Source organism: Nesoenas mayeri (assembly GCF_963082525.1).
Source record: "Nesoenas mayeri genome assembly, chromosome: 11".
Classification (NCBI taxonomy): domain Eukaryota; kingdom Metazoa; phylum Chordata; class Aves; order Columbiformes; family Columbidae; genus Nesoenas; species Nesoenas mayeri.
The window spans coordinates 9,511,759-9,533,206 of record NC_137563.1 but is presented as its reverse complement, the minus strand read 5'-3'; the positions used below and the strand labels follow the sequence as shown (position 1 = coordinate 9,533,206).

The 21,448-nt window shown below is 40.8% G+C and overlaps 1 protein-coding gene across 6 annotated transcripts in view; it reads right to left on the bottom strand.

Annotated features, from left to right (window-relative positions):
- Positions 1–1,518: 1,518 nt before the first annotated feature.
- The window catches only part of LRRC28 (leucine rich repeat containing 28), a 74,605-nt gene continuing 54,675 nt past the window's right edge, over positions 1,519–21,448 (bottom strand). For 5 of the 6 annotated variants that reach the window (XM_080350913.1, XM_080350912.1, XM_080350911.1 and 2 more), the window contains 3 exons: positions 18,124–18,299; positions 15,407–15,566; positions 8,033–12,482 (listed from right to left, as the gene is read on the bottom strand). In XM_080350913.1, coding sequence (XP_080207039.1) covers positions 12,410–12,482; positions 15,407–15,566; positions 18,124–18,299 — 409 coding nt within the window. In that variant the 3' untranslated portion in view covers positions 8,033–12,409. Of the gene's footprint in view, positions 1,665–3,852; positions 3,964–4,740; positions 4,793–5,118; positions 5,238–8,032; positions 12,483–15,406; positions 15,567–18,123; positions 18,300–21,448 lie in introns of those variants that run through there. The other variant, XR_013922583.1, reaches the window with a different exon arrangement.

Sequence of the window (21,448 nt, the reverse complement as noted above, 5' to 3'; positions counted from 1 at the left end):
TCCACTCACCCAGCGTGTCTCCGGAAGGCCATCTACGGAAGAGAACAGAACTAGCGTGTTGCCGCCCAACCCTCTGGAGTTTCTCCTTTCACACCCGCTGCCAAAGCACAAACACCCTCACCCTAGACCAGATTCTGATCTGCTTTATACCAGCAAAAAAGCAAAATCCAGTTCTATCAGCTACAGACTCTTGCTGCGACATCCACCAACCAGCTAATTAAGAAGGGGCAAATCCTTCCTCCCACCTCCAGCAGTGCTGAGCACTGATTGTACCTTTCCTCAAACTGAAGTGCCAAGGACAGAAACATCCCAGTGCTGTCCATGGAGCAGTGTGGTTGTTGTCCCCCCTCCCAGACTGGGTAGTGACTCCAGTGCATGTCCAGGCTTGTCACAGCCTGTCCCTCAGCTGACACTTGCCATGGTGCTGTGGCAGTCCAGCGTCTGCGCTTTGAGCTTGAGCTCTGAAAGAAGCTGTAATTCACAGACCTTGGCAGGGGCGAGAAGTAAAGAATTTATCAGCTCTGCAGTTCATTTTAGAGAGGGCATACACAAAATGCAGCCCAGCTGGACTCATTCATCTCATCCGAGCAGATGTGAAGATATCCGGTGACCTTGTTTGAAAACAGACTCACCTGGAGAGATTCAGAGGTTTGTACCAAACCCAGCGTTCTTCCAAACAGCAGTTTTCACTTGGTGATTGCAACACTCTCCTTGCAAGCAAAAAATCCTTTTGCAAATAACAGACCACCACCAGCTCTCAAACACAAAGCAACATCTCTGTGACAAAAGGATACATAGAATTGCTGTAGGTGGCCCAAACAGGTAGAAAAGTTGTATGGCCCAGGAATCCTGACTCCAATGCCTGATAAAGGCCATTCCCTCATTACAGGAGGATACATGTCACCTTTTCAGTGTGGTCGCAAGACCTGTGGGAGCTGGGGGACAATCAATCAGGCAGACATCGTTCACCAGGCATCACAACACCACTTCGCAGGCTGACGCAGGGATTGGGATTTGGTACGATACTTTACACAACCCAAGTGAACCCCAGGGGTTGCCACTGTGTGAGGAGTCACAGCCGCATACCCTGAGATGACGGGCAGCTGTGGTGTAAGCAAACCTCTCTCTGCAGGACTGTCTAACTCCAACTTAAAATTGAGCTTCTGTTTCAAGTCAGATTTTCCCCTGATGTGCCTCATCCTGCCCAGAGACAAAAATAGAGAAAGTGAGAAAACAGACCTTTATTACCAACTGCAGTCCCCACTGCCCAGCAACCAGCTCTCCACTCCATGTTAGCCTTGCATAAAGAGAAAATAATAAAACCCAACAACACGCACTACCCGCAGAATAAAATACAGGCAGCACAAGCCTTTATGCAGCTTAGGCAGCAATCACCATGTGCCTGCAAGCTGAGCAGAGCTGCAGTCCTTGTCCTGGGCACTATCTAACCTCAGCTCCTGCTCTGAATATACATCAGCGGTGCCGCTGCAGGAGGTGAGCACAGTGCGGTCTGAATCAGGTCTTTAGGTGAGCTGGGGCTGCAGGGTCAGGTCTTCTCTCTGTCCTGCTGATTAGGATGATCCCTTCCCAGGATTCCTCATTTCTGATCTCCACATAGTGGACCATTTGTGTTTTGTTGGGTGGGTTTTGTTTTGTTTTCCCTGCTGGAAAAGAAAACAAAAGGTATTGGATATCGTTATAATGAAATAGTTACATGAGGGTTAAACTGCCAGCCTGTGTGCAGTTGTGGTATGGAACATGAAAAGGACTGCAGCCTGCTGTTGGCATTGCCTACTGTAATTACCCCTAACCAAATCATGGTTACACCCTGTTCCATACAAGGCTTTGGATTTCCATCAGATTCAAACGTGTCTCAGACAGATGTGGGGTCCATTTCTGTCCCTCCTGATGTCTATAGCAAGACTTCAAGGGTCCCAAGTCCACACAGGACTGCTTATGCAAACTTGGTTTTAACAAATGATTTGGATGAGCCAAGGTAAATAGGCAATGCAGACACCACGGAAAGCAAAGGAGCAGTTTTAACTGAAGGAGCACATTATGCCTTCACATTATTGTATGAAGAACACATGAGCCTTGAGGGAAAAGTGTGAGGAGACAAATCTTGAATCATTATAAAAAGGCCTGGGCTCTCTAAGGAGATATATTAATACCTCCCCAGTTCACAGGAGATACCCACCTTCTTCCCCCATCCACAGACTTCAATGAGAAAGAGCAAAAATGTCTTTACCTCCAGTCCCTTCATATCTTACTTCCCTCTGCCCTGCAGCAGCCCAGGGGCACTGTCCCCACTGCCAGGGCAGCACTGCAGCTCTGACTGCGCAGTTCCCTGGATGCAGCAAGTGAATAAATGTGACAGCAGCACTGTCCCCACCTCAGGACAGACCAACACCCACTGCTGGTCAGTTGCTGTGATGCTGGAGCCCAAGAGTCTGGGCTCCATGGAGCACGTTCAACCTCTGGCATATAACCCTGCAACACGATCTCCATCATTTCCACGTGGGACATCCCTTTCCATCTCCTGTGCTGCCTGGCATGGGCACGAGTTGCTGTGGGCTGTTAGTTGGTCAAGTGTGCTCCTCTACCATGGAATTTATGGGATGCTAAGAGGCCATCACGAGCCCGCCTGCGTGGGGTAGGCAGGATTTGTGGGAAGAAAGACTCCTGAAGCTGCTGCAATGACAGGCTGCAGCCTCCTCGAGCATTAACCCCCCACAGCCACTCCCAAACCCGGCAGTAACAATCCAGTTAGGAATTTGGAAGGCAGAGAGGATCTTCCCACAAACAGGCCAGCCCTTTGGCAGCTGGGGGCAGGAGGGCCAGGGCAGCACACAAACACGAGCTCTCATAGCGCCATAAAGAGCTTCTGTTTCCCGACATGGCAACAGAGGGAAGGCGGAGGCCGAGGGAAAAGCAGTCGTCTCGGGCCACGTGGCAGGTCAAACCACCGCCCAGTTTGTTGGCATCCTCTAAAGTTTAAATATTCTTTGAGCCAGCAGTGAATCATCCCTGGCAGGTAAGAATGATGTTAATTTATGACATGCCAAGTGCAAGCAGATCTTTTGGTGCCAGTCCAACAGTTTTAGTCTTATTAACACACGGCGATGGGCTCAGGTTGCAGCTGTGCACATTAAACTCTGGCAAGTGGCATTTTAAACAATGACAAACTTCAGAACAATCACTCCACACGTGGAGCCGGGCCAGGCAAAACTGAAGGGTGGCAGAATAAAGGTCAGGAGGGTAACCTGTTTGTCTGGGAGAGGAACAGGTGGCCCGCTGGGTTGCCACAGGGTCTTTAAACTGTCTGAAGGACACAGTCATGGATCATTTTAACCCATTAAGCTGCTTAAGCCTTCCCTTACACTGGTTTGAACTTCAAGAGTGTATTAAATCTTAAAGAGCTTAGTAATGCATCTTCAGGAAAGCTCTTCCCTGTGCTTACGCATTCATGCTGCACGATGGAAGTGCCCAACCTTTCTTTGACAGCAAGAACCCTCTGAGCCAGATCCACGCAGCTAAAAAGCAGTAAGCTTTAAATGAAACCACCGCAACAGAGCAGCAACTCACACTGGAAAACAGAAAACAAGGGGGAACACATTACTGTCCCCACCAGGCTGCTCTGCAGAACCAAGGACTGTGCTTTTCAGAATCAGAATCAGAGGATGGGTCAGAGAGAATATCCCCTCATTGGTTCCTCTCTCACCAGTCCCAAGGGACATGGAGGTGACAGCAGTTGCTGAGACCCTGCAGCAGCCTCAGGTTGTGTCAAGGGACCTCAAACCACCTCCAGCCAGGAGGGCTGTGTAAGAGTGAATTCTGAGCACAGCTTCTTACCTCGACACCCGGGCACAGCGAAGGCAGCCCAAAGCATTCCTGCCAGTCGTGGGTTTGCATCAGAAAATGTGATGGTGGAGACACAGAAGACATTTTCACCGCAAAAAAAACCTTAAACAATTCAAAGCCATGTTTGAAAGCTGTATTTCTCAATTTGAAATATTATATCAAAATAAACTGGTTTTGAAGTGTCAAAAGACAGATGTTTCTGAATAAATCAGTAGAATAAGATCTGACATATAACTGTTTTCCAATGCAGTGTTTCCAAACCAATTGTTTTCAGAATTTTTATACTCTCCCCCCTCCCCAATCTTATCCTTGGAAGCAGAATTTTTATTTTCCAACCACACACTTCCCAAAAGAAAGAATTTAAACAATAAATCAGGTCTTGTTAAATGAATACAAGGATTTAGCTATAATACATGTGAGATCTTATCCAGAAGAGAGCAGGGTGTAAATTCATAGAGAAATAGCTGTCTCTGATTTAAACACCAGGTGTGTGGATGTGCTTATTCCCAAATTCAATTAAAGGAATTAAATTCTTTCATAACAAGGCACTTTTATTCTGGAATAGGAGCATTCACATATGAAATTAATCAAGAATAGCTAAAGCCACAGCAAGGTCTCAGGCTACTGACTGTAAATGAATACAGTAAATTCATTCTCTCTCTTGCAGCTTCTTGCTACAAAACACACTAGATCCCTCTGGATAAATGTTCCTGTAAGTAAGGACTAGTCCAAGCATGTCTGTGAACACCTCACGATAATATTTCAATGAGACAGACTGGAATCAATATTTTTCATCTTTGCAGCTTGGGGCCAGAGAGCAGCGAGCGGGGCAGGGGTGTCAGACAGCGGGAGCTGGGAGGGAACGGGCTCAGCACTGACCTGGAAAGAACCGTCTGTCTGGTGGGGACCAGTTCTGCACCGTTTGAGCTTCCTTGAGGGAGGAGGGAAAAAAGAGATAATTAAAAAGAGGTTTTCAATTCAAACCTGCTTCCAAGTATCCTTATAGGAATCAGATAGAAGTTTGGCTACAGTTTAGATACAGCTACCGGAGAAATTCAAGCCCCCATGTTTCATAACATCCTGGCTTTAGAGCCAGGATTAGATACCACTAGATCTACAAATCTGATATGAAGTACTGATTTAATATAAAGGAATCCATTAATTTATTTATCTGCAGCCAGGAACAGAATGCATATTTGTGATCTGGATAATTTTACAGAAACATGACTAGGTGTTTTTGCCTGCTGAAGAACAAACCTGTGTCACTGTGCAGGTAACGCACAGGTGATGCTTTCACGTTAGTGACAGTGGGACCACAGCATGAGTTTGTGCACTGAGCAGAGAACACAGCAACATTTTCTAGCCAGGAGTGAGCACTGAGAAAGGAAAGAAGGGCTGTTATTTGCAACTATACAGGAGGAGAAACAAAAGAGGTATTAAACTGCAAAACTAATGAGCGTATCAATAGAAGTATAAAAATCAATCTTAATTCTACAAAGAGGTAAGATACAAACTAACTCCCCATCCTGGCAATTACTCAGTTTTTTACAGAAACAAAGATACAGAGCAGTAAGGTGTGACTATACAGACTAATGAATCCTGGTCCTTTCAGACATGGGGTTCTCTGCTGCCTGGACAACTCACTGCTTTTCATCCTACTCTGAAAGGAGCACTTACCTAGAATTCATTTGGAGAACTTGCCAGCCCTATTCCAAGATCGGCTTTCTGAAGAAAGTTAAAGCTGTTTTTCTTGGTAATTCTCCTCTTTCTATATAATCTACATTGATTTGGCTTTTTGTAAAATGAAATTAGAGAGCCAACAGAAACTGGGCAAAAGAAAAAGCAGCCAAATTCAAGTCTATGCTCAGGCTGTTTCAGAACTTCAGTGCCAGTGAAGCAATCAGAGTTATCACAAATTGACCCAAAAATATTAAGCTTGATTCTTCTAATTGCTTTAACAATAAAAATCAATGGTTAAAAGTCTAAAGTATAAAGGAAATATAATAATATTGACATAATAGCTACAAGTGCAGAATTCTGGGAGCCAGAAAGTGGATCAAAAAAAGCAGAACGGGGCATATTCAATGTCACCGTTAGTTAATACTTGCTCCTAGAAGGAACACTGATTTTCTTTTTAAACATATTTTTTGTAAGATCTAGGCAACGTCGCCAGTTATCTTCAGACCATATCTCTATTTTACCATAGATTACGTACCGGAGCGGTTTCTCATTCTTAAACAAAACACTAGTCTTCCAGTGGACCTTAGTTGCACCAAACTGGAATTTAACAATGCATTTTTTGCTTTCTTACCAGAATAGCTTGATTCGCTGTTACAGAAGTGCACTTAGAGCACATTCGTAGCACCAATCAATACACAAACTCAGCATCACATTTTACATTACACGAAAGCTTTCTCAATTGATCTGAAGAAAAAAAAAGTTAAGCCTTGTAACTTCATGAGGTTCACAGACAATGACAGCAGAACACCTTCAAGGCCCCGGTCCTTATACCACGGTTGTAGTTGTATTTAGCAACAGAACAGCCATCCATGACTGACAGCTTACTTGGACAGAAAGAGCCAGTCAATATTTACATTCCTCACGAACATACAGAAGAGCATCAGGGTACTTGAGAAATGAGCTCTTGATTGCCACTTGGAAGGCATCATCAGAAAGTCAAATCACTTCAGCACCTCCAACAACAGAACTGCTTTAGTTCTTGAGACTCAAGATTTCTCACAGATGTGTCAAGGTCTTTTGCCTGGGCGCAGGGGATGTCTGAACAGCATAATGGGTGCTGAAAAAATTATTTAAAATGTCAAAAGACAGAGAAAGCATTTGGTTATCTCTTGCTCTCTCTTCCTTGGTGAAGTAGCAGAGATCAGATCACTATAAATGGCCACTCACAGGCTCCTTGAGCCACCTAAGGGGAATACTGGTAAGATTCTTCAGTGTGGAATAGAGAGGGATCTATTGTAATACTAAGTGATCACTGAAGTTTGAAGATACAGATGCAGTAGTTCAATTTGGCTCTCAAGTTCCCAAAATGTCAGCACATAGAACAGCCCTAAATCTTGGCTTAGAAGTCACAAAACATCCAGTGCCTTTCCAAGCGAGATCTCAGCTCCTCTCATTTCCTGCACACAATAGCATTATTCAGTCCGTGAAGTTTCCACTTCGCTTGCATTTATGCCAAGTACTTTTAATTGCAAAGGAAAAGGATGTTAAGCTCTTCCCATTTGTTTCTTTCTAATTCATACGGGACACAGCAGCGGTTGGTAAAAGTTACAGGTGAAGGGTTGTTCTCCCCCTCCATCTCAGTTATTGAGGGACTCGCAACCTCCTCCTGCTGCTCGAAAACCGAGGTTACCGATGCTGCAAGGGTAGGAAAATTTATGTTATCATTTGTACAGCCCTAAAAAGGCGAGTCATTGTAAACTCACTAGCAAATAAGCACCAGGGAAGCCTGAACGATGTCTAAACCCTTCAAGGCACCCATTGTAACTGATGTTCAGAGTCACCTTGGCCAACGCAGATCTCATTTAAGAATGCTCATATTCACCCAAAACACATACAATAATTCAACTCAAAGAACTCATCAGAAGAGAGCAGCAGCTTTGACTGAAGCAAAATGCTGCACAGTAAGGAGTGAAATAACTGGAAAAACAGATGCTTAATTACTACTTATTTTTGGCAGCCTTGTTCCTATGGTATCTGTTAGATCAGGGGAAAAAGCTGCTGAATGCTGCTTAGTAAATAATACATGAACCACAGCCACATCTAGGGACTATCAGGGTGGCACATAAGACAGCCCTACTGAAAGCTGCTTTTCTTTTGATCAATCCATAGAAGGGTCTAAAGCAACGTTTCCATACGGGTTTGGTTCCTGTTGTGCAATCTCTGGTGAACTACACTGTCTGAGACAAAGGGATTAAGTAAACTGGGTTTGGCTTGGTGGTGTTTTAAGAAGTGTCTTCACCCCACCTCTTCAGCCTTGGGACAAGAGACATATTAATAGCTATTTGCTACGCAAATGAACTGAAATATAAATGAAACGCTACATTTTAACATAGCTTAATAGCCCCAGGAGTAAGAATTTAGTTAACTTTAATGAAGTGTAATTCTATCAAAAAATATAGTTTATTAACAAGCACATACAATAAATTGCACCACTAACTTTAAATAAAACATCTAGCAAGCTCACCTTCACACCAAGTGACATTTGGTTAATACAGAGCAAAAAAGCAATACACGTTTGCGTTCAACAGACATAGAACAAACTTAATTGTAATCAAAGTTCAAGTTGTAATCCAAAGAAGGGCACATAAAAGCAAAAGTAATGAAGACTTCACATGAACCTTGCTATTTCTTTCCACCAGACCTTTGGTCTCTTACAAAATAGGTCTGTAATACAAAAAGCAATAAAAACTCTGGATTCAATTTACTCAGCCTCTTCCACCTCAAGTTAACTACAACATTTTGCAACAACGTGAGTAGTATTAAGAGGGAGGTAAGAGGCAAAGATAGTTATATCTTGGAATTACGTAAATTCAGCTGCAGATAGAAAGGCTGCCTAGCAGCAGGCATGGACTTCAACATCATTGTTGCAGTTTTTGCAAGAAATACAAAAAAGGTAGAACACATTCTTCTCTCTCATCAGTTAAAACTTGATCCAACCTCCACTGACATCAAGCCAAAGTTCTTCTGTTATCAGTGGTGCTCTGATGGGGCTGCAGTGGCCTCCACAGAAAAGTCATCCTCTCTGGTGAAAGGTTTGTCATCCTCCAGTTGTCAGCTCGGCCAAGATGTCAGTAGAACCTGACACGCTGCCGCCACACGGATGTCACCACAGTCTCATCCTCCCTTCGTGCCAGAAAAAGGGATTCAGCAGAATTTGATATATAAGAATTGAGGCCAACTTGGCAATGAACAGCTCCGCTCTGCTCAGTGAAAGATCTTAACCTCACCACAACGAAGTAAACAGAAGGTTTGTCATGAACTTCAGTAAGAGCCCAAGAGAACGATCAGGCCAAACCAGAACAATATGAACTTCTTGATATTAGACCTTGTTCTTCACACAGGAAAGGACATTTGTATTTCTGATCCTCCCGGGGAGTCACAGGAAGGCTCCCAAGAAGTGTTCCAAACCTAACAGTGGCCGTGGTAAAACCTCTCACACAGGATTTTTAAACAAGGCCAGAGATTCCTCTGGTTCCTTTGTGGCAGAACAAAAAGCTATTTCTATAAGCAGCAGGGTCCCAATTTTATTAATATGGTGCTTGTTATCACAACATAAACAAAAGTTATGCTGTGCTCCCTAATTGCATCAGAAGTTAATATTTACTCGGAAAAAAAATGATAGCGACATCAATGGGTTGAAGACTTACTTTCCTTCATTTCTCTCCTGTACCTCTCTCTTTATACCACCTAGAAAAAGCAAAGAGTTAAGATCTCTTTTTACGATCAAAACCCCTTTTAAAATGGTAATTTTTTTCAACTGTTGGAACCAGACTCTTTTGCAGTACAAGGAAAATTTTAACTCAGGGTGAACTAACCTGATGAACAAGAGCAAGCAATCAAAAATCACCTAGAAATATATGCATTAAAGAGAAGTCCAAGTATCGCAACACCTCGTAGTGAAAAACAAGTGATGCACAGTTCAATCAGCAAGAAGGTCCCTCTCCCCTCTGCAGCCTGCAGAGCTGGCTCTCGTCATGTCAGCTACTTACGAAATACTCTTACAGTAGAACAACTTTAGAAAAATTTGGACAAGTGAGAATGGATTTATTTTAATCTATAATAGAACAATATCAACCAAAGATAAAGATGAATACAAACACTGTTTCTATTAAAAAAAAAAAATCAAAAATCAGAGAAACATGAATTTAAGCTGCATTTTCAGTCTATATATTGGCTTTCCTCTTCCTTGTTTTATAAAAATAGCGTATGACATTTCAGCTTCATTGCGTATTTAAGCCACTTATTCATTAAACATTCCATTCTTGAAATATCATCTATTAAAATGTTAGTTAAGATTCATCCTGCTTATAGAACAGACTAAATTTCTGAACTGCACTTGTAGACAATAATAAAGAGACTGGTATGAACTCAATAAAAAAATAATTCAATTATAGGATGAAAAAAGAAAATAAAACTTAAATAGTAGTAATTAAAAAGATCAAGCTCCATTCTTACCATCTGACTCCTAACAAAACAAATGTCAATGCCTTTTAGCTGATGAAGAGATTTAGCTCCAAAATAACCTTTATAGATTGAATTTAGAAATAATCTGTGCTTCGAAGTCTGTAAGTTGCTAAAAAAAAGGACAAAAACTTTCAACAAAACATCTCCTTTAAAGACAACAGAGGAAGCCACAGCAAAAATAATACTGAAAACTCCTGATCAGAGTATTGTATCAAAAAACACTATTTGTAACACTATCATAGTTGCCTTATCCATTAAAAAAACAGATTCTGTACTACACGTGTACATTTCTGAAACAGGTATAATTGTACATGGGCAATTTACATCTCAGCTGTGCAGTACCGAACAAAACGGAAAAAGCTGAAGATTCATTTTGGTGCTTCAGCGGTAAATCCCGCTGGGTGGGAAGGCCTGGTGGGGATATCGATATGGAAACCAATCCGTGGAATGACAGAGTCAGAAATCCAATAGTCCGAAGTCTGCTCGGACATGGCTCTTTCCCCTACTGCAAGGCGGATTTAATAAATGGGATTTATTTTAGAAGGTTTCACAATTCTTAAACAGTGGATGATACTTGCATTCCTGAACAATTAGTTTTACATTTCTTAATGCTAATTCAACTCTCTAAAACCAACCCAATAAAACCAGCAAAGCTTTTACAAGTGACATGCACAACCTAAAAATTCTGCTCTCAAAACCTGCCTTTTTGGACCTCTCTTAAGCTCTTAAGATACTCTATTTATTGAAGAGATGCCAGGAAGCCTGCAGCAAGGACAAATGCTTCTTTGGCAAAAGGAAAATGTTTTAGTGCCTCCTCCTTTCCAAGTATGTACACTTCACCACAACATATGCTAATGCACTACCAAATAAGTCTCTTTATCTTGCCATTTTTATAACAAACTCATTCATTCATTCCTATTTCAGCTTTTAAGTACCTACTGCACAGAGCAGCATACTGTGCCAAATCAACAAGTAGTTTATATCTAAGAAATAGAAAGTAAAAAAGAAAAGAATGGATTGTATTTTAAAAATGGTATATTCCAAAACAAGTCAAGAGGGGATAATTTTGTACAAATTGTTTCAGGGTAAAATTGAAATTTTAAGTGATGCAGACATTTTGGGCCCTTTTTTTCCCCACCCATTGTCCTTTATTTAAAATGAACAAGATCTAACAAAAAAGGACTCCTAAAAATACGATAGTGGAAATTTGCGCTACATCTGCCATTAATATATGAAAACAAATCTTACAGCCCTTTGTGAAGATAACAATATATGCATATTTACCTATGCACGGAGATGCACATACCTCCCCGCCCCGGATTTCCAGCCATCTCTGAGGTTAACACACTCCACTGACACACTATCACAAGTCAGCCAAATGCTGAATATAGAAAAAGGTGAAAACCAACTCTCTGCAGATCTACAGTCTGCAATTGTAAAAATATAATAAATATAGATAAATATTACAATCATATTCCTAGCTTTTTTTTTCCCCCAAGTGAAATTTGTCCTTAAATTCATTTTCTTCCTGAAGAACTGAAAGAAGCAAAAGGGGAAGTGTTTTTAAAAATAAAAAACTCAAGCAATGAAATAAAGATAGCACACTCCCAAACATGCTGGAGTGAGAGCACTCAGTGCAGACAGCAGTACCGGCCTCCCCTACCAAAACAGAATCCTTAGTCTCCAATCATAACTTAGTTACTCCAAATAAATCTGTGGTGCTTCTAATGACACCAGAAAGAAAGATCTGCTTTTAATATGTGGATTTAAAGCACAGTTAACTGTCAAAGACCTGGTATACAACTGGGATAACTCCACTGGGGAAAATACTCAGATGTGAGGGAGAAAATAAAGCTAAATTCTATGGGAAAGTCACTGGGATCCATCAAATGTTTCTGTAGGCTCAGATCTATACACCTGAACCCTGCTGTAGGGGTTATGAGGGGGAACAAATGAAAACCGGTTTGTCATAACTGGACTTTTTCCACCCCCCCCCCATTAAAAGAATGAAAACAGCCTCAAGTGATGCAATGGGTCAACGTGAAGACAGCCGCATTTGAAAAATACTGGAAATCCTGAAGTCAGAGCTTGTGAATTTGTTTGGTTTGTACGCTGTCTTGGAGGAGAGAGAAGTTAATACTTTTAAAGGCTCGGTATTTACACTTCCGAAAAGTTTCTCCAGTTCATCCAAACCTGATAGGGCAGGATTTAAGTGCCTCTTACTGTTCCCAACTGGGCACTTCTGCCTTGGCACACGCGCACACACAGAGTTCCAGTACCAATGGGATACGACGTCTAATGCAGCTTTAAACTGGCAGCACTCCTGAGTAGTTTTACATGTTTATCAACTCAGTAGGTCAAAAGTCTGCAGACACTGGGTGGAGCAGCAGTATGCCACAAAACTAACAGTTGTCCTCCTAGAAAAGAAAAAATAAAGGGGGGGGGGGGAAACAGTTGTCAGTAAAGATTAAAGCTCCTGGCCCCATTCCACAGCAGACAATGTGCTGATTTGTAAAATACAGGATTAGGCGATCTGGACACTTTAGAAAAAGCAGGTTCACTTGCTCTATAATCAGTGCCTGATACAAAGACAGGGAAACATTGCAGGGGTTCTCAAAAACCTTCCTGGTTTCTTATGTATTAGGTTTAAAGCAGCAGCATGTGGTTTTTCTTTCTGTGGAGGGTGTGGCTGGGTGTTATAGCCAGTAGGTTTAACAGCTAAAAGGAAAATAGCTGGGCAACTCTTTGCTCCAGCTTTGCTCATGTGTTTCTTAAATTACTGTTTGTACGCATGAAATGACTGAAGTCCAGTGACCTCCTTTGGCTCAGCTGAGTGAACGAGCTGGGCCCAGATCTTCAGAAGGGCCGATTGACCTGCAGGGCTGTCGCTTTGTGCCTGGTACTACAGCGGGGGGGGTAACTTGAAAGTGTGACACTGTCCTGGCTGCGCTCACATTGACCCTCCTCCTGCCCCCATCCCGGCAGGGACCTAGATACCTGCTTTAAAAATCCTAAGATCTGGTTTCTACTAACTGAGAAATCCCACTTTACCCAGGACTCATGTCATCTCCGCTTTTTCTGATACAGAAATCCAGTTCAACACTGAAATATCCTTTCCTATAAGAGGATACAGCACATGATAAGGAAATGCAGACAGAAGTAATTGGCGTGGATGTGGCATGTGCTAATCAGCGCTGTTCAAATGTTCAGGATCCCTACTCTGTGTGTTTTCATGGTCACTGTAAGCTCTTTAGAACAGAAACCCTGTCCTTCACATCTCTCTAAACCAGCTATCACACCTCTACAATTCCACATAATCTTACAACGTCAAGTGCACAAGCTACAGAGATAAGGATGATGGGCTACTCTGCTCAGATCTCATTTTCTCTGGATTTGCATCAAATGTCAGCTACTTAAGACTGTATTCATCATGGCATTTTGCAGAACATTTTGCAGTACATTCTTGTCGAAGCGAGGGAATGATAATCACTTTTTAAATAAGTGAAAACCATGCAGAAATAAATAGTTTCCATCAATATATTTTAGAACGTTAATATACTGTTCTTCCAAAATACCCTTCAGATATGCTTTTGTTGAGTCATAACTTTAATAATTCCCAAAGCTGTCTCCTGATGTGTCTGTCATCTCATAGCATTCTACAATGAGCAATGCTTAGCAATTAATTAGAAAGTAGAGGCCTCTAGTCCAAACTCTCCCATTGTTGGGTTATTTTGGATAATATAAGGATTTAGTGACCACCAAGTAGTTTTGCAACACTTGCTTAGAAAATGATACCATTCTAATGGAGCTAAAGGCTTGAATGAAATTCTTTCTACCATGATTATAACATCTTATGCTGCCCTGAATATAATGACTGTAATGTGAAAGTAATTTATTTCACTCAACATGAAATCCATTGAATTTCAACATATGACTGAAGTGTAACAGAATAGCAAGTTGAAGTATGCAATCACCACAACCAGATCTTTCTAAGAAAGATGTCTTTTCCAATATAACATTTATGCAGTGTTCTGGCTCCTGTCCTGATTTTACATACCTAAGTTGTTTTCATTTCATAAAGCTGAATTGCTTACAAATCAGATACCTCTTATGTCACAAACTCACAGCAAAATAACCTGTGATACAGCTGTGAAAATAGGAACCATCAACCTGAATCACCAATTAGTCTCTTTTTTTTTTTTTTAAGATCTATCTATTGAAACACAGTTTCTTATTCTTACAGAAGTTAGCTGTCAAATCGAGGGTTTCAGCAGGACAAGAACTAAGTAGCATCCTTGTGCATTATATATACCAACAAGTAATTTTTGAAACATTGCGTTTTAGAGCACTTTTCTGCTCCCCACCTTTAAGCAGATGCTTTGCAACTAATGGCTTGATATGAATTCTCTAAAAAGCACCTGAGCATTGGATTTACTTAACTGCAAATTACTTTTCCATAAACTTTCTCTGTTAGTTACAAACAGTACTGTACTTTTGTCCTAGTAGAACCAGCTGAAATTTCTCTGATTATATTCTTCCACTGCAGAAAGTGTATTTGTTGATGTTATAGCTCATGGCAGGCTACAGATTCATAGGGGTTAGGCAAAGAATCACTGAAAAATGATTAGTGCTCACCTTAAAGGTATTTTAAATCTTTATCTACATGAGGGCAATATTCCCTGAACCACCTCCCAGTTTTGAGTCCCTTCTATGACTGTAACGTGCTTGACTTGTGAATCCTGTGGACACACAACTGTTTAAAGAGATGTATTGCTATGAAACGTATGTTACAAGGTAGGAATGTTTCCAGAGCGTATCTCAAGTTAATTGGCATGGAAAGAAAAACAAGAGTATTTTACCACAGAACATTTTCATTAAGCTCTGGCTTTAGAGTTTTTTTTTTTCTGCCTTTAATCCTACAGCACTTCTATTTGGCGGTGGCATCCTCCTGAACTCGGGGTTGAGATCATCAGGGGAAATACTGGGTGTTAGGCAGTATTTCCTTCCCAAGGCACAGAAGTGCCGTGCATGTGTTGTGCCACCACAGCCAAGTCAAGCCCATCGTTTTGAAACCCTCCACTATCACACAGCGGTCTGAAAGAGGCAAGTGTGATAGCCTGTGTTAAACCGCCTAACAGCAGTATGCTGCTTGTCTTGTATTAATAAATACACATGTATGTAAAAGAAAAGATTTGTCAACTTTCATATGCAATCATATGACAGGGGCTTTAGATTTGAAAGGCTGCTAAGTTTAAAAAAAAAATCCTTAAGAATTATGCTTTGTTCCATAAGGTGTTTTTCTTCCTAAATGAAACCCCAGTGTAATTTCCTGTATAATTACCCTTGATGCAATCCTGCCATTGGAGTTTCCCTCAAGGGAAAGAGCTTTGGGTAGACAATGGTAAACATGGGCTGGCTGCAGCGGTGGCAGTGTCCCAAGGGACAGTGCAGCAATTCCAAGAGGCTTTTGGGTAGTGAGATTGGAGTCAGAAAGTTCAAATCTAGAGAAGAAAAGAAACAAAAAAGGTTCGTAACAAAACAACTGCATGATAAAGTCAAGCACAACAAGCACGATCCATGAACAATTCAGAAAATAAGCTGTCTCACATTCTTAAGATTTTGTCAAAAGAACAGCAACATAACACAAGTTACCACAATTAGAGTGAAGTACATGGTGCTTTCCATGTGTAAGTTCAAAAAGTTGAAGTTAAATGTACAATTTTAGCATCTGCAGGCATAAGATTAACTGGTCCCAAATATCCAGGTAAAAATATTATGGCTCAAGCAAATAATAAAAGCCATTAATAGATCATAAAGCATTGTCAGACACAAAGATGAACAAGACAGGTGTTTAGTAATTAATAACTGGTAGTTAAAATAATTAGTAATGATAATTAAAATTCTGAAAAGGATATCAGTATTATTTTACCAACATAATTCAGCAACCAACTCAGCAGGATAGCTAAACTCACTAAAAAGCCCAAACTCCACCATCAGCAAAAAGGGATCTGAAGTATTCTGAATTACTCGATGTACAATCCAGCCGAGCATAATTCTCACAGGTCCAACCAAAGAGACCACTCTAAAAAGATCAGTACATTCACCATCTCTTCAGTGTGCCCCCACAGTTTACAAAATGCCTTCATTTTCACCAAAAGGGGTCATTTCATGTAAAAGAGCAATCATTTGATCAGCCTTTGCCCCAGCCACATTCTGGTTTAGAAATTAAAACCAAGATGCTAATCTCCATCTAGAAACTGAGAGACAGCCAAGACAGGTGAATGAGTTTAGGTGCTGAGTAATCAAGACAAGACACAGTACCTGATAAATCAGTTTTGTGATATCACACCAGTTTCAGCATTCAAACACTGTACCGTTTAACCCTATACACAATGTACCGCAACAGCCTCAACTGAGACGACAAACGTGACTAATAGTACATTTGCGTCAGAAAGAAAAGGTCACATTCTGTACCCAAGCAAAGACTGAGGAAAAGTAGTCCCGTCACTTCTGTCATACTGACCTAGGAGGAGCTAAGTATTTAACAGCACCCTTGAAACTGCACATTTAGGCAGTGACAGATCGAATCTGCTACTTTAATCACCTGTGCCACCTGCTTCCCCAACACCCATTATCTAACACCTGCCTGAACTCTGCATTACTCCTCCCTCAGTGAAACGTGGGTGTCGCCAGTGGTGATGCACAGTCTTTAATAAGGTATATATGTGTGTTTGTATATAAATATCCAAAAAGACTACAAAATACAGTGTAGAAAACTGAAACGCAAAAGATCATTAAAAAAAAAGTTTCACTACCCTTTTAAGGTTCCACACCTTGGCTGCAAACAGATATCATCCTCAAGGCCTTGTATAAGCCATCTACAAACCATTTCTTACACTGATTTTGCAGTGTTAACTTGCTATTCCTAAACCAAACTTCAGCATCTTCAAGAACCACATTCACAGTCATATTCCAGAAATTATTGTGCAAATCACAATAGGGTGAGAAAAGCAGTTACTGATTTAGGAGATCTTGTACCTGATGTTCTCAAACTCCTTTTCAAAGACTAGAATTTGCAAAAGAAAATGAAACAGCAACTGTCATTGTACAGGTTTGGTGCAGCTGATATCCTCATAGCAAACAACTAAAAGCTTCTCCTCTCCTGATACACAGAAATACACAACTGCAAACTGGTCAATTAATACGTTGTCTACGAGAGGGAACATGTTCTCCACAAAGCAGCGCCATTTCCCATGAACACAGACTTGTTTGTTCACTCGCCCCTCAACATGAAGCTTCTTCCCTTCCGTGTATTTGCTGCAGACCTTCTCATACACTTTTTCTGGCAAAGCGATAGGTGAGCAGTTACGATTTCCTCCAGTGGCCATGGTACAAGTGACCCCTTACAACCCTCCGATCTTCCGCATTGTAACTCTGCCCTTCTGCTTTCTACCACACCTCCAAAGCTGACAAATTCCAAAGATGCTGTGAACAGGGCGGAGTCACCATACATTCAAATCTGACAAAAATCTGAATCTGCAGGTTATTATCAAATATTGCTAAGTCATGTGATCCCACGATGCACAACCAGATGAGCAAAGAGTCTGAACTGGGACAGAACTAAACCAGCTCAGCTGTCGCGTTGTACTGACATGGCCAAGGCTGCTCGCATTTCTTCTGCCTTATGTGTAACAAGTCTGCCAGCTTAGGAGTGTGCAGCCTGGCAAGAAGTTGCATTGGTGGCTGACGCATCTAATCTTGCCTCAGGAACTGTAATTCTCATCTATTTCCATTAAATAGTTTCTCCTGCAAAAAGCATCCTTCTTTATACAGTCCTCAAGAAAGAAACCATTTGTAAACACCACTCGACCTTAGAAATAGTTTTTGGATCTCTGTTCTTAGATACTGGACATTTTTGCTCTAATACAGCATTTAAAACCTAATTTGACTAAACAAATCTTTTAAAATATAAATCCTTGCCCAGCAATTTGAAATGTTCCTATCACTGCCAGAAAAGCACTTCCACGCTGTAATGTGAAGAATGCAGAAATGTCATACCTTTTAAAAACCTGCAGTAGGTGTTATAGAGGGTCCTCATGGCCAATTCTTGCAAAGGCAGCACGCGATCTGTTTCTGTCCCGATGGATTTCACCTCTGCTGGCAGGAACACAGTTAACTGGCCCGATGAAAAAGAGAGCAATTTCACCTCTGAAACTTGGATGGGAGAACCACAACTAGAAAGACACAAGATATTTAAAAATGTTTAGAAAACAAACAAACGAAAGTAATGTTATGGAGAAGCCCAGATGACCAACCCAAAGTATCCTTGATATCGTTCTTCAATGCAGCATCCTTCAAGGATTCCTTGCAGAACGCATTATCTGTTGACACACATTTTCTACAGACCCTCACCTTCTGTGACATGCTAGTCATGGGACATCTGGAGGTCTTTAGTTAGCAAACAACATTCAAAAGCTGGAGAAATTAGCACAGAATCCCAGGGAGGGGAACCAAGTGCACTACATGCCCCTTACCTTGCCAACACGCTCATCCCTCTTAGCCTCTAAATATTTTACATAGGGGAGCAGTTTCATACCTAACAGTTGTCTTCCTGTGTTTTGGATCAAACAGCTGAGAGTGGTAATGGATTTCTCAACTAGAATATGTCAGGCAAAGTACAAGCACCAAAAAATATCATTTAAGTGCCACCAGGTGATTCTGTACTGCACCCTCCCTCACCCACAGAGCTCCCTACGAGGGTGGGGGGTGGATGGGTGAACAAAAAATAAAACAATCAGCCTAAGCTGTAGTGGGAAGATACCTGGCAAGTCTACGAGCCTTGTCCTTCCCAAATTATATGAGGAAAAGGAAGGTTTTCTGGATCCAAGGACAGAAACTTAGCTTGTAGTAAAAATAAGAACTCTTTACGTGATCCCTGTTACAAGCTATCATACCACAGACACACGCATAGGAAAATTCTACTGAGAGGTTGGGGAAGTCAACAAGGGAATCGGAATTGTTTATGACAACTTAAATTTGAAGCCAAGAGGAACTTGTTAGGGCCAGTCCTAACAAATGGAACAGAAACGCAAATTTGTCAGCCTTCCCAGATATTGGACCTAAAACTGAGGTAACTGCATTTGACCTTATCGGATGTGAAAGAAATCTCATAGTACTTCTCTGATAACAAAGGATCTCATCTCCTCTGATTAAAGGAAAAACAGACCAGAGAAACAAGCAAAAAAGGGCAGCATCAAACAGCAAGTCAATAAGCCTCTTGTTAAATATTTAATACTTTCCCACAAACCATTAATGGGGTTAAAATATAATTGGGAATTCAGAGATCCAATATTCCAACAATCCATTTCCCAGCAATCCATACCCAATGCTATGACAAAAACACATCTAGGATGTTTTATTTCCAAGCTGATTAACCCCTTACCAACTTGGCTACAACACACACCCATAAGATCAGACTTTCTGCAGTTCAGAGCTGGCCTGTTTGGTTTACTCTACATAAAGGGTGAGGCTATTAATGCCTGACCACAACACTGAAAAACAAGGTAAACAAGCAAAACACAACAACAAGAGGAATAATCCAAGAGATATACACCCCTAAATCAGGATGGATTAGGGAATGAGTCTCAACCTATGAGTAACGCTGGGTGCCTGAACAAAGAATTAAAAAATGAACCCACATAAAATCCATGGAGGTTAAAAAGTAGAACAGAGGACATTCTATCTAGCTGGAAAAAATTAAACTGCAGAAGAACCCTGGTGAATAAATAACTGGGGGAAAAAGAAAAAGCTGTGACCACCTATTGGCTGCCTTCAACAATACTGACATACACCTAGCTGGAGACTATGAAATCCAATCTGCAAAAAATAAGACCAAAATTTATTTTAAGTGCTGAGATCATCACCTCTTACATAAAAAGATTTTTTTTTCAGTCAGCCTGACTGCAGGATTCCCAGACATTCATTACTTACACAATGCAATTTCTATTCTATTTTCAGAAATCGAGCTTTATGCTAGTAACAGTAGCATGTCAGATTTCATTCTCCAGTGGATGATCAGACAGAGCACTAAAGCCCGGATCTTCAACTCTGGCCTGGCCCATGAAAACACCACATTGGTTACTAATGCCTCCTTGGAAAGAACACAGAAATTCTTCACATGACCATTATTACATGATTTTAATGTCACTCAGCACATTATCAAATAAAACCTTTGGTTTCTTAATATTATACATAAGTATTCTTCCTGTATTGAAAATTTTCCTTGAAAATAATCTATGATATTTTGAGATGGTTTCACAACATAAAGACACATATCTGGTGGTACACAAATTCAAATATTATTTCCTGCATTGTCACTAGTGTTTTCAGTCACAATCAATACAGTTTATTACGTTTAGGGTCAATTTAATGTCTGTCTTAAAATTTACAATCAGTTCTGAAAGAACAAAGGCTAGAAATTATTTTTTCTGAAAAACAAGATTAGTAGAAGCTTGAGACTGCACACAGTTCAGCAGAATTATAATCCAACGGCAAGTATTTAAATACCACACAACCAGCTGACACGGGAATATTAGAAAAACCTTAAAATGCCAAGACTCAGCATCTCACATATTGCAGTAGAGTGCAGGCTGAAGAGAGGGAATTTATATTTAATGCAAGATTTGCTGAGAGTTAGCATACCAGATATTTATAATTAGATGGCAACGGGGACAATCCGCTTCTGATCAGTTTCACACCAGTAAGGCTCCATTCATCGGTGATGCTGATCCTAATTTTTGCCAGTGCCAGTGCAGAAAGAATTAAGCTTGTGTCCTAGACAGACCACTTCTTTCTCACATGCTAACCACAAACATGAGACAGCCGTGGATATTTTTAAAAATCCACATGTAAAAATATACCTGTCAATCCACAATTCCTAAAAAAAGTTACTTATTTTAGTTCGTAGGTACTGAGACCTACAAGAAGCTGATACTGGGATGTAAAATGAGTGAAGGAGCTGCACGTGACAGATACGGCCCATAACTTACAGAGTGGGGGAATTTATGAACCAGAGAGATGCTGCAACACATTGAAAAATATTTTGTTTATTCTTTATGTTATTTATTCTTTATTTATTCTCTATATTCTTATTCTAGAAAGCCTGTGAAGGCTACATTTTTGGCCAACCTTTAAATGCAGCTAGGCCTTCCATTACCATTATAAATTCCTTCAGAATAACTGCACTATTTGTTATAGCTTAATACTAAAATATTGAAAGTCAGCAATTAAGACAGAAGATTTATTATGAAAATATAACAGGCCCAGGGCCTGCAGTAATCCCCTCAAAGCAACATCAGTTCTGAATAACATACACACAAAATCA